Source organism: Montipora foliosa, chromosome 2, assembly GCF_036669935.1.
Source record: "Montipora foliosa isolate CH-2021 chromosome 2, ASM3666993v2, whole genome shotgun sequence".
Lineage (NCBI taxonomy): Eukaryota > Metazoa > Cnidaria > Anthozoa > Scleractinia > Acroporidae > Montipora > Montipora foliosa.
In genome coordinates this window covers 22,226,624-22,240,926 of record NC_090870.1, presented here as the reverse complement: position 1 = coordinate 22,240,926, position 14,303 = coordinate 22,226,624, and the positions used below count along the sequence as shown (strand labels likewise).

The 14,303-nt window shown below is 41.1% G+C and overlaps 1 protein-coding gene across 2 annotated transcripts in view; it reads right to left on the bottom strand.

The window, feature by feature from the left end:
- The window catches only part of LOC137992673 (recQ-like DNA helicase BLM), a 112,836-nt gene that overhangs the window by 84,550 nt on the left and 13,983 nt on the right, over positions 1 to 14,303 (bottom strand). The window contains exon 7 of one of the 2 annotated variants that reach the window (XM_068838153.1): positions 14,229 to 14,258. The exons of the other annotated variant lie outside the window; for it this stretch is intronic. Within the exon in view, the coding sequence (XP_068694254.1) occupies positions 14,229 to 14,258 (30 nt within the window). The remainder of the gene's footprint in view (positions 1 to 14,228; positions 14,259 to 14,303) is intronic. 2 annotated transcript variants of the gene reach the window in all.

The window sequence follows — 14,303 nt, the reverse complement described above, 5'->3', positions numbered from 1 at the left end:
GATAACTGCTCCCAAGCCTTCGTCGGATGCATCGCACCCTTTGAAGTATCAAAGTACTTGAGAACTGGGGCTTGGGTTCACTTGTTTGATGGCATTCGTTTAATAGTTTATTAAGAACCCTCTTGCAGTAAAAAAAAACTGAATTAACGAGCTAGGATTTACAAGTGTAATCCTACTAATAATAGAATTAACAACTAATAATTACAATAATAATAATAATAGAATCATCAATTAATAATACTGATTGATATATCTAAACGTGAAGAAGTTCTCTGCTCTCTTTGTCCTACAAGCTATAGCGTTCTCAAAAAAAAATAGTGTTTTTGTGAATTACGCCTTAGATTATACTTAGGCTCATTCAGGAGTGGGCTAGGGAACAGATGATGTAAAGGATGGCTAGGAGACTTCATTTGAGGCATATATTTGTTACACAAGTAGTCTCTTCTATTGTCCAAGCTATCTAATTCACCCAACTGTAAGGAATGTGCATATGATTCAGCTTTAGGGTAGATTATGTAGAGTGCCCTTTTTTCAACTCGCTTTATGGCATTGGAAAGGTAGGCGGAAATGGCCTACTCTAGGACTGGGTGCACCATACTTAGATATATCGTCAGGATGTTGTCTTGGCACACCCCTGCTCTACACAGTACTCTAAGCGAATATAACTGTTTACAGGCTTTCTTAGTAATGTAATCGACATGACTATTCCAGTACTTAAGGTCTCTGTCCATAATAACTCTTAAGATCTTATAGGTGTTAGCACAACCAATTATTATAGGGTTAATGAGACAGTTGGCATAGTGTAAAAAATTTACAAGCATTTCTTTACACTTAGTTGGATTGAGTCATGGCTAAAGTATGAATGTCTGACGCTACAATATTAAGTAAACTAGTAGAGTTCCTTGGAATTATTTCGAGAGCACTGGTATCATCGACGTATTTGATGCAAAGCTGCCAATCAGACAGCAATTTGTTAGTCATCACTGTAAAGAGGATCACACCCAATTTGGTCCCTTGGGGCACTCCTCCTTTTAATGTTAACCAACCTCACAGAGTTCCTCCGATTCTAACTGCCTGCTTCCGGTTTGGCAAGAACGCCACAATCCAGGCTAGGAGTGCTGGATGAACTTCGAGATTGGCGAGTTCCTGCATCAGTATCGAGTGATCAATCAGATCAAACCCTTTGCTGAAATTGGCAAAGAAAATCTGCGCAGACGCCTCGCTACTATCAACTGCTTCGTAGATCAGTTGAAGCATAAGATATAAAAGGGCATGGGTTGTAGAATGGCTCTTGTGAGAGTACTAATGGGGGTTGATCTTGCCGTCCAACTGGCGTAGAAGTTGTAACAACCGCGAGTCTTCTCTGTTTAAATGCCGTTTAATAACATAAGCTATCACTTTGCCGACTACATCTCACAACGTGGCACTACAAAAGACGATACTTATGCACATGTGCAAAACTGAACTATACTGGAATTGTCGGAATGCTGGACTGGATATTACATTTCTCCCTTTTTCCAGAGACGGTCTTTTCCTTAAATAAAACGCAACTAGAAAACAATGTCCCAAAATGTCCAATGTTCTACGCTTGAACAGAAAATGTTCAGGGCATATAAATGTCTATGTCCAGTGAGCATAAGCTTAGTACAGTCTAGGTAACATAGTCTTTCAGATAGTCTGGTCGCCTCCGATCACGCCTTGGTCTGGCTACAGCTGCTGAGGACTCAGTTGGTTTGTTCTGTTCCGTTTTGTCACTGCTGTTGGTTTCGACCATTTCCTCTGTGCTGGAGATAATCTCCTCTTGGACTGACTGAGGGTTGGCATTCAGCAGGATTTTCTCTCTCCAATCCTCTGTGTGGACCATTTGTTCCTCTTCTTTTGCTTCAACAATACATGATCTCCTACAATGAAGTTGTGTGCCTTAGTGTTCCTGTTCTCAGTATTCTGTTTGAGCTTCTCTTTGTATCTCTCATCCCTCTCATTGATGGCTGTGTCATGAGCATTCTCGCTGCTCTCCCCCGTTTGATGGTCTAATTTGGTTCTCACTTGTCTGTTCATGAGGGCTTCATAGGGTGCTATTCCGGTGGCAGGGTGTGGTGTTGAGCGGTAGCCTGTCAGCATTTCTTGAATAGCTATGCTGCTATTCCCGCCTTTAAGGTGGGTGATCTGCTCTGTCTTATTAAGCAGTTTCATGAAGCTTTCCGCTTCGCCATTAGCACGCGCATGTTCTGGGGTGACTCGATGATGGTGGAATCCCTCTGTTTTAGCGAACTCTGCAAACTCTCTGGAATTAAACGGTGGTCCGTTGTCACTTTCCAGCTGTCTTGGGGTGCCATGAGTGGCAAACATTGTTTTGAACTTTTCCTTGGTTGGTTGAAAAGCTGTTGAGTGGGTCTTCGGGACTTCAGGATATCTTGTTCTCTTGTCTATGGCTACTAGATTATGATGGCCATCAGGGTATGGTCCACTGAAGTCTACAGCTATGACATCCCACGGTTTCTTGGGTATGTCTGTGAGTTTGATGGGTTCCTGCCTGTGCTGCTTTGTGGTAACCTGGCATTCGTAACACTGTCCAATGATCTGTTCGATCATGGTGTTCATGGTTGGAAACCAATACTTTGCCCTTATCATTTGCTTTGTTTTGGTCGTTCCCAGATGTCCGAGGTGGTGTGCAGCCTTAATGACTTGTCTCTGCAGGCTTCTGGGGATGATGATCTGATTCATACGAAAGAGTAGGCCATCCACTGTATACAATTCATTCTGCACACTGTAGAATGGTGCAATGTCTGGGTCCTTTTTGTAACGTTCCCAGTCCCCCGTCAGTATCCTGGCGGACAGTTTTTGAAGTTGGGTATCTTTGCAAGTTTCTTCCTTGATCTGATCTACAACGACAGCATGCTCGGCTTTCAAGACATATTTGATTACTCTCTCTACAGCATCCTTTCCTTTCTCTGGCAATGGGTGCCTTGACAGGAAGTCAAGGGGGTCTGCGTCATCTTTTCCAGGCTCATAGATAAGCTCGAAGTCGACATCTTGCATTCCCATCACCCATTTTTCAATTCTCGGTGGGAGTCGCATGGCTGCCTTGTTAAACAGTGGGAGCAGTGGCTTGTGGGCAGTGATGATCTTGAATTTTGGTGCTCCAAGGAGGTAAATGCTGAACCTGTTCTTCGCCCAATGTACTGACAGGGCGTCTTTTTCTGTCTGGCTGTACCGTTTCTCCGTGTCGGTTATGGTACGACTAATGAAGTGAACTGGCTGGAGACCACAACCTGTCTCTTGGAATAATCCGGCTGAGAGCCCTTCATGGAAACTGGCTTCCACTCTCACAACGATTGGTCTAGCTGGGTTGAAGTATGCCATTGTGCTTTCACTAGTTATGCTTGCTTTCAGGTTCTCAAATGCTTCATTCTCTTCTGCTCTCCATTTGAACTTTGTATCTTTGTGGGTTAGCTTTCGCAATGGTGCAGTTAGTGATGCGTATCTTGGGATGAACTTTGAAAGGTATCCCGTCATGCCAAGGAAACCGCACCGCTTCTTTTGATTTTGGTGGACTGCTTTCTTTGACAGCTCTGATTTTGTCTGGGTTTGGCTTTAATCTGTCTTTCGTGAATTTGTGTCCGTAGAACTCTATCTCCTCGACTCCAAACTGGCACTTGTCAGGATTGAATGTGATTCCAAAATCCATTGCTCTATGCAGGACTGCTTCCAATGTCTTGTTGTGCTCCTCCATGTTTCGTCCTCCTAGCAGGATATCATCCCGTTGGTTGAGGCATCTTGGTATGTCTCCAAATATTCGGTAGATAGCTTCGTCAAAGAGATCTTGCGAGGCTCCAAAGATTAGACGTTTTGGTCGCATGTTCCCCCACAGGGTGCTAAAAGTGGCAATTTTTCTGGATCGAGTAGGAGTTGGTGGTACCCCTGCCGCATGTCAAGTTTGGAGAACACAGTGCAATCATGGAATTTGTACATGAAGTCTTCAACAATAGGTCCCTGGGTGATCTTATTTCTTTCCATGAATTGGTTTGGTACCCTGAGGTCCACACTGGCCCTGATCATGTGCGGTTCAAGTTTCTCCTTGTCTACAGTGTTGAACTTCGGCTTTGGTTGAACAACCAGGGGTGAGCACCATGTGACTGCCTCGCCTTCAGGAACTTCTTCGAATATCTCCTCTTCTACACATTGGCCCAGCCATTGCTTCAATGGCTCTTGCAGGTAGTAAGCCACTGGTCTCGGTCTTTGAGCTACGGGCACTGCTTCTGGTCTCATGCTGAACTTCGCATAGAACTCTTTTCCATTCTTAATGTCTCTAATCTTCCCGATACCCTTAAATACGTCACTGTATTGATCAGTCATTTCTTTGCTTCCAGGTTTGAGATCTTTATCTCGCTTGACACTTTTGACGTCTGGTGGTTCTTCCTGGATTCTCAAGTCATTGGTCTCGGCGAAAGAACCATCTGCTCTGATCTGTAACATACCCAGCTCTTGAAGGGTACTTTTGCTGATGAGGGGTGGGGAGTTGATTCTTCCTCTGGTCACAACAAATCTTGCGACTGCTCAACAGGTCTGGTTCCTTATTGTGGCTGTGAACTCTCCTTTCACGGGTAGCTCACTCTGCAAGGTGCTTAACTTTACTCTGCTCGGTTGTAGTGTAAGTTTCACACTGGACCAGTTTGTCAATGCTTTAAATTGGTGTTCATCCATGACATTTACTTCTGCTCCGCTGTCAGGCTCAGCTCTTACATCAACATCTTCTATCTTCACTGATACGGTTCTGTCTTCACCATCGGTTTTGATTTTCTTCACTTGCTTCAGGTGTCTTACGGCTTGGCAGAAGAACTCGTCATCGGAACTTGTTGAGTTGTCGGCATCTTCTCCTTCAGTGGTTCTTTTTACACGGCGCTTGTGCCTTGAATTCTCTGGTGGCTTGTGATCGCATTTTTGGTCATTGCCTTTCTTACTGTTGTGCGGGCCTTTGGACTTACACACTGAACTGAAGTGGTTGAACTTTTGACATTTCATACATTTTTTTCCATACGCTGGACAGTTCTTGCCTTCCTCGTGTATGCCTGTTTGTCTGCAGTATCCACAAGGTTGCTTTCCTTTACCGCTTTGTTTGTCCTTGGGTGAATGCCGCTTCTCGAAGCGTCGCCCAAGTTTCTTCACGTCTTGAGGAATTTTCATGTTGCTTATTTGAAGTGATGTGTCTTCAATTTGAGCAGCTTCGGTTAAAAACCGTGTCAAATCCCATTTCTTGTTGATGGCTTTTTGTATAAGCGATCGATTCTGTGTTGTTTGGATGAGGTGTTCCAAGATTCGTTCATCGCAATTGGCTTCGAATTCGCAGTCATTGGCTTTCTCCCTCAAACGTGCAGCGTACGCGTTCGTTGTTTCGTCATGTGTCGGTCTCATTTTGAGGAATACGTATCTCGCATGGTGTTTATTTTTCTTCGGTTTGAAGTAGTTATTTACCTTCTTTCTCAACTTGTCGTACTCGTTAGCGCCATCTGTCAGGGTTGGTAAACTTTTCTCCAGGCGAGCGATCTCTTTCCCGCCATAAATGATGAGTGCATCTTTCTTGTCGAGCGGTTCCGTAATCTTGAAGTATCTGAATTCCCGTTCGATTTCTTCAAGCCAGTCGTCCCACGCTTTCCCTTTTACTATCGGGTCATCTCCTGGGATAAATGGTTGAGATTTTAGATTTCTCGTTGCCGTGATAACTTGAACTGGAGCTGCTGCGCCGGCATCTGCTTGTTCCGTGTGAGACATGTTTTGTCGATCGATCGATTCACGTGTTGAAGTATTTTGCCCGCTTGCCTCTCTCGCTGGGCTTCAGACTTCGCTTGCTAGATTTCTCTTGTAATTCAACATGTTTATCCTCGTCGCCAGTGTAACAACCGCGAGTCTTCTCTGTTTAAATGCCGTTTAATAACATAAGCTATCACTTTGCCGACTACATCTCACAACGTGGCACTACAAAAGACGATACTTATGCACATGTGCAAAACTGAACTATACTGGAATTGTCGGAATGCTGGACTGGATATTACTGAAGTCTACTGCAGGTAAGGCCCTCCATAACCTTTGCTACTGTACAGGTAAGTGATATAGGCCTTAGATCTTTTTCAATGGAACCGGGTGGGGACACTTTAGGGATAGGCGAACAATAGATGATTTCAGAAGAGATGGTATATATCCCTCCCTTAAAGACTGGTTGTAGATATCACAAACAAGAGGAGCTTACTCCAAAGCAAAGTCTTTTAGAAGCCGGTTAGGAATGTTGTCATGCAGAAGAAAATTGTTCATAGCACTACCAAGTTCTGACATAAGCAGCTGGAACTTTAGCTCACACAAAGGGGCATTGAGAATTGGGGTCCAGTCATTTTGAGCCAGCGTCCAAGTGCACGCCATGTGCTATCCTGTATATCACACACAATAAACTTCTTTACTGTGTGAGCAGGCAAGGGAGCTGAGACTGGTTTACTAATGATCTGATGATCCAACCTTTGGTAGCTGAGAAATGGGGAATGGTTTGAATTTGTTTGTAAAGAACCAATCCACCGTACCAGTATCGCGGGTCTTGAAAGGTACAAGTCGATTCAGTTGATTCACTTGGGTTATGTATTCTACTCCAAATCCGGTTGAGGTGCAGTTGAAATCGCCAGTTAACACGACAAGAGCATTAGGTTGCTTCAACAGCAGCGCATCAAGATTCTTTTGTACACGATGACGCAGAATAACATTCTCGGGCTCTTGGTTACTAGTCGAGTGATAGATTTGCCTTGGCAAACTATGAGGTCTCATTGAAATCCATACCGACTCTACTTCCTCTTGATCGCAGGACTCTAGTAATTTACACGGTATTTTCTGGTCTAAGTAAATACATACTCCACCTCCTGTAGTATTAATAAGATCCTTGCGAAATAGATTAAAACCAGGAAGAGCAACGCAACAGTCTGGAATAGCAGGAGACAGCCAGGACTCTGTTATGCAAATAGCCCCAGCAGAGTTCAGTTCTGCAATTTGTTGGATCTCATCTACTTTTCTAGCAATCGCTCTAATATTAGTCGATAGAATAGTAGGTATACCATACACCTTGGGTTCCTTTAGCTTCTTGATGTTCCTGAAAACCCCAAAGTTAACAGCGCGATAAGCGCTACATGTACATGTATGTTGTTGACAATCAGCACGTCGATTAATTATAGTTGGAATGGGATGTCTTCCAGATTCATTCCATCTCCTGTTGTTATGCCTGGGCCCACGATATCGCAGAAGACCATAGCGCTTGTTGTCTCAAATTCTGGTAAATTTAAACCTCCTTTTTGTTTAGGACCGATTACTTTTTGGTTTCTTACCATGCATTCCAAATAAAATTATCAATTAATTGGTTGGTTATATTTATAACATGTAGAGATGTATCTACACAGGCGCTTGAGAAGATAAGTTTTGACAACCTAGCGTCTTAGTGATTGTTATCTTTCTGCATAAGGAGAGGTCTCTTTATGACTATATCTGGAAGAGTTGTTGAATTTTGTTTATCTTTTCTAACAGATTTTTAAGTTGTATGAAAATGATGTTCTTAAAGCATGGATAGGCCTCTGTGGCCACTGAACCTCAAACAGTGTATCCCATTCGAGGTTTTTTCCCAACCACATTACTTACGATTTGGATTGGTTACCTTTTAGCCCACTACACTCTTTAAACAGATCTAATAACTCTAGCAGTTTTCCAAGCGATTTTTCTTCTTTGCAGAAGGAGGTAGTATCATCGGCATATTGTGATGCTTTTTCTCTTTGTTCAGAATGTGAATGCACTTTATATCATCCTTTGCCCTAACTGAACAAGAAAGCACTTCAGCAGCTAAAACAAGCAGTTAACCTGACAAGAGGCAGTCTTGTGTAACCCCTCTTTTTAAATCAAACGAGTTTGAGGCAAAGCCATTGCTGAATGTATTACTGGAGATATTTGTATACAGGATTTTAACCCACTTCTTGAAATCAGGTCCAAAATGAAAAGTATCTAGACCTTTGAAAAGCCACTCCCATTTAAAAGTCAAAGGCTTTTTCGAAATCAATAAACAGTGCAATTCCTTCTAGATTTTGAGCTGAAGTGAAATGGAGAATGTCAGATATAAGTCGAATATTCTGACCAATAAATCTTCCTTTTAACTATCCAGTCTGCGCATTCTTATGACTGTTGGTATAACCTATTGTCGTTTTAGAGCAAGAGCTTTAGTCGCAATCTTATAATCCACATTTAAGAGTGAGATACAGGTCTCCATTTTGTAGGTCTCCATTTTTTCAAATAAGATACTAAGTTTTTGTTCTTTTATGGAATAAGCCGTATGATACCTTCTCTTTGTGATATCGATAACTCTCCTTTGTGAAATGCGTAACGTTTTGGGGTGCCTTCTGGGAAATCTTTCGTAAGTGTGTTATTTTTGGTAATGTATATCACTGAAAAGTAATAAAATGAAGAATCCGAATATATGAACATTTTAACTTTATTATGGCTTTCTTTAGCGCATGTGAAGTTTCAAACTCAAAACCACACATGTTCACTTTGCTGAATTACATGTCCCTGCCTTCGCATTACCATGCACAACCAAACAAACTGTACTATATCAATCAGCACCAAAGTGTGTTGAGATTTTAGGATCTTCCAGTTGGTTTCCGAGAAAATGAACTTTGAAGTTGACCAATAGCACATTTTCCGTTGCGCAACACGCAGAGACGTATCAAAGTAAAAATATTTCGAGTTTTCATGCACCAATATTCGACGATCATATTGGCCAAATTTTGTAAAAATCTGACAAATCTACATACCTTATAAATTTATTTGAAGAGGAGTTATTCCTGGAAAAAAACACCTTGTCAATGGGGGTGTGAATGTGGTCATGCCACTATGATGCCACCGACCAATGAAAATCGACGTAAGGCCCCTGAAGAGTGTTTGTGACAAAACAGTTATGAATTTGCTGGAAAAGGCATTCAGTGCTGCATCATTAGCCATAGATTATTAATACCTGATTGTGGACTTAGCCCTTGTCGCCCCCACTGAGTGGAGTTTCTTGGCATGTTTTTTTGATGGAATCATGTTTCCTTTTTAGGCCGGGTCTTTTTCTTACTTTTTACCCAAGGAGAACGTTCCCTTTTCCACTTCTCTCCTCGCTTCATAGCCTAGTAAAGAAGATGACGCTTCGCATATTCCTTTAACACAACCGCATTGACTACAAATCAATGACAAACTCAACACGCGAGAAAAAAGTGAAGATTCCCGGATGTATTCCCGCGTCAAACTGCACAGGAGGTCTAAAGCGTTGACAAGCGTTGACATCTCATAACACCTTGGGGGATTAACATTTTAGTCACGAAAAACACAAAATTTGCAATAACTCCGCAAGAAAAAAACATTTTCAAATAATTTCTTTATAGAAGAATACGAATATAAAAAGCTATCTTATGACAGCTTTTTAAAATGTTGTAAAATTCGGCGGTTAAACTATCATTCCCAGGGGGCTTATTTCTTTTAAAGCATTTTAACGCTCATATACATGTATGTCAATAGACCTTCACAGATTAGCTCAAGATGGCAGAAGAAACCAGAAAGCTATAACAACCTACTACACTCCAAAAGACCTTTAACAAGCATGTTTCAAACATCATTGTAAGGAAGTGGCACGGGAACCTTGCGCCACCAGCATCTACTAGTGCATCCTTGTCTTTGTATCCATACCAGAGGAGCACAAGCAGGCATTAAGGCACGTCCTTTAAGTGTGGAGAGACATGGCCTCACACAAGGCCTGAGAGTGGTGACCTTCTACAGAAAAGTGTTCATGAGTGACGGCACATCACCAGATCCAGCAAAGGGATTAATGCAGCGAAGTGCTCTCCTTCCTCATCTTTGCAGGGGCAAGCCCTAACTTTATGGAAGGGTCACATAGGTGACAGTGCCAATGAGGGCCCTTCTTCAAACAGCTTCAAAAGAGTCAAAGCACTATTAACTGGAGACTGGTGTTCATTGACCCGCATCAGAAAATGAGACAGAAGACGTGCGCTGGCCCAGAAGGAGGCAGTCACCATGAAGCAGTATGACCCTCAGGCAAAGAGATGGAGACCAGTCACGTGCTCCTCCAGAGCACTCACAGATACAAAGAAACGATAATCACAGTTAGAGAAAGAAGCGAAGTCAATTGAGTGGAGCATCTTCACCAACCACATATACCTTATGATTTAAGGGACACATTCTACATGCAATTGGATGCTGAACACAAACCTTTTGGTCCCACTGTTATCAGGTCGTAGGGCAATGGCACCACTACACCTTGAGAGAATACCAGCAAGGTTTCAATGACCTCATCAACTCAACTGCGTGCCAGTAAAGAGCACAGGCCTTGACAACAACAAGGCAGACTATAACTCACAACATGAAGAACCACTGGCAGACCCCAGTACCAAACTTTAAGGAAAACAAAACAGTTCAGAGTTTGAGATGCAAAAGATGAAGGGGGTGCAGTGCCAGAAGCAGTTACATCATGGCACGAAATACAGAAGGAGCTGTAGACAGACCCAGAGATGACAGGCTTAAAGGTGTTTTATTGGCAGCCATTTAAGTTTTATGGCAAAGAATAATGGCCACCTCATTTGTGCAAGTTATTATTGGGATTTTACAGATTTTCTTCACTGTACAAATGTTTTATATTTCTTAGAGACCAATAGTACTAAAAAACAGAACTGTTATTTTCCTTTTTTAAGGAAATTGGAGCTAGCACAAAGCACAAATAATTTGCGGGAAAATTTGGTTTCATCAAACTTGTTGATACAGGTTGAATTACCACCGTGAACGATTTCGAAAGCTGACATAATGTGTAGCCCTTCGTCAGAGTGAATAGAGGAACTGTGTTCGACTTGGAATTGAGTTTGATTCACTGCAAGGTCTCAGTAAAGGTAAATTTGGGCATCGTGATCAAACTTTTTGTTTTTGCAAATCTTGAATCAGTGAGCTGTGAAGTATATTTTCCCGAAAAAAAATTTCTGAAAAATTAATTTTAAAACTAAAATTGTTCCCGTCCATAACCTGCACGCAAGAAAATAACTGACGTATCATGTCAATCAAACGTGAAAGGATTGGGTGTTAATTTACAGCCTTTACATGCCATCTGCTACCTTAGCACGTGCCCAAATGCTGATTGGCTCAGCATAATTGGCTTTCAAGAGTTATTCAGCAGACCGTGGACTGCACACAAAATCTTCAAGCTCAATTTTCCAGGGGTTTATTTTGATGCCAAAATAATAACTTCTCGGGATTCCTGTCCCAACAGACTTTAAGACATCACTTCCAATTTTTCAGTTCTAAAAGATGATTGTACTACCCCAAATACCATTTGTCTTCGGAGACTGATTTTATGCACTTTTTCTGCCCAAATTAAGTATGAGATGAGAGTTTCGATTTTGGTGCATGATAATTATTTCCTTCAATTCTTAACATCTTAAGAATTTCTCACATGGTATTGGAGTGCATTCATCTGAGACTAAGATGCAACAAAGTGCAGCTATTTTCGCAATACAGTGAAGGGGCAGGAGTTTCTGCAGCAGACTCGGTCGTTCTGAGTTTTAGGCCTCAAAACTAAAAGGCAATATTAAATACCAAAAACTACTCAAATAATTCAATCTATGGTTTGACCCTATACAAATAATAGCAGCGTGACAATTTCATTTTTCCATGGACACCTCATTTTCCTTTACCATTGCATTAGTAAACATAACATTGCGACAAAAATGCCGCGAAAAAAAATTCCAGGCTGGCAATAGAATGGCACATTTATTATTTTCCGAATCATCATGAAACGTTAAAGAGAAGTGAACGGGAGGGTGGAAAAGCTCTGGAAAAGGGAGCTGATCGAGTAGTGGCTGAAAGTATGGACAACTCGAAGACAAACCGTTGCATAAATTTAATGGGGCCGTTTTTTCACTGCCATTTCTCCGAAACAAAGTGTGTGACCACCAATTTTTTTTTTCACTTTTGGACTACGTACTTTATGACCTAACTCTGGGCGAGAAATGAAGGAAATTTCCCCGTAGGAAGATTTGGCACGAACGTCCTTAAGTGAATAATTTCACAGGAAACCTGCCACAGAAGTAAATTACCTCATGATATTTACATTTTGATCCTTTTTCTTCACTTCCTAAACTATATCAGTGATTTTACTATGCCCCAATACATGTAGGGGGCCCAAAAAGAAGGAACGGTGGAAGATCACCCCAAATCGTAAAACTGTGGATAATCTGACTAAATCCTTTTTCTTCACTTCCTAAACTATATCAGTGATTTTACCATGCCCCAATACATGTAGGGGGGCCCAAAAAGAAGGAACGGTGGAAGATCACCCCAAATCGTAAAACTGTGGATAATCTGACTAAATGAATCAAAAAACCGTGAAGACTAATTTGATTTCCCATTATGCAGCAAACCAATGAGAAGTGACATGAAACCACAAAGTAAACATACCGTTACCGTATACCGTCCGGAGCCCAGGAGTAGGAGCTGCTTTCCTCTCCCATAAAAGCCTGATGAGTCAACCTTTGCATGTATCTTTCTATTTTGAGCCCAAATGTCACACATTCTTCGGCTCTGCTCCTATTGTTTAGAATGCCCAATCAGAATAAAGTTATTTTCAAACAAAGACAAAAAAGGCAAATAAAACAATGTAAGCAAATTGATGTAAATGTGAGTCTTTTGCTGAAGGGTTAGTTCTATAAAGATAGAAAGATATGTGCAAAGGTTGACTCAAGGATATTGTGCAGAGGGAAGCTCCTAATCAAGGGCTTCTGACGCCATTTAGTTTTCTCAAATGCAATTGGCTTTCTTACTTGCAACGCTAAAACATTCCATCACTATATTTCTACTCTTCAAAGTTTCCGGATCTTCACATTATGTAATTGTAGCATAATTATTTTTTCCCTAATGTAAGTCATTCCCTGTTTTTAAAGTGGCTTGATACTCTAAAATTGGTCATTTAGGCGTTTTTCTCAGCAGTTTCTTTTAATTAAGACAATGATTGGTGAGGAAACCTGTCAAAATTGACAGTTCCCACAAATGCTACAGATCGTTCAGATCATTTGCCGTTAATTTTAAATCTTTTAAAAGGAAAATGCAGCATAATTATTTTTCTCTCATATTTTTCCCAAGCGTTGTTTTTATGATTAGGTGATGAAACGAGCGTTAACATGGTTGATATTTAGTGTTCTTGTTAACACTAGCTACTGTCACTTGACATTATTTCCAGTTGATGTTGTAACCTTGATATACATGTACTGTACAAAAATTTGGTTTATCAACGGAGTTGATAATGTAAATTGACCACCGTACAGAGATTCTAAAAGCTTTTAGAATCTCTGTACGGTGGTCAATTTACATTATCAACTCCGTTGATAAACCAAATTTTTGTATACTACTTCCCCACCGACGCAGCACCACAGTTTCTTTAGAAACTACCCCTTCATACATGTACTGTAGTTTTCTTTTATGATCAATAATGAAATGGTGTATGAAATGAATCACATAATTATGAACTGCGGATATGAAATCACGTGAAGCTATGATCTTCGCAGTTATGAGCGCAATTTTTGCAATTGCGTAGAGAAGCCTGAAAAATTCAGGACTTCAACGGTGTTTGAAACCGTGACCTCGCGATTCCGGTGCGACGCTCTAACCAACTGAGCTATGAAGCCACTGACGTTGGGAGCTGGTCATTTGTGGGTTCTAATGGTCCCGTAAGGAATGAATCAATGATGAAATGGTATATGAAATGAATCATATATGAACTGCGGATATGAAATCAAGTGAAGCTATGATCTTCGCAGTTAGTATGATCAGTTGTAATTTAAATTGTGTGAACACAAAGTCACAGCTGGTAAATTCATCTCTGCTTGCTTGTGTTTTTTCACCCAAAAATGAGAGATCAATAAATAGGCTAAAGGACGATTGAGTGAACAATGTTATATTGGACTTTACATTTTTTTTGTACTTTCTTCATCATTGTGGACTTTATGATTTACGCCTGATTCTCCGCTGTTCCACAGTTCCAGCTTTTAGGGTCGCCCTACAGTAATGTCTTCATAAAATTAATAATATAAGATCATTATGATAAGACCGTACATGTGTTACAAGGAATTAATGCATGTACCCTAACCGCATAACAGTCATATTTTGTGAAGAGACATTATTACCTCCTTGGAAGAGCCGTCCTTAGAATCATTCTGAAAATCAAATTTCAAGAGATTTTCTGCCTTGTTAGTGTCACC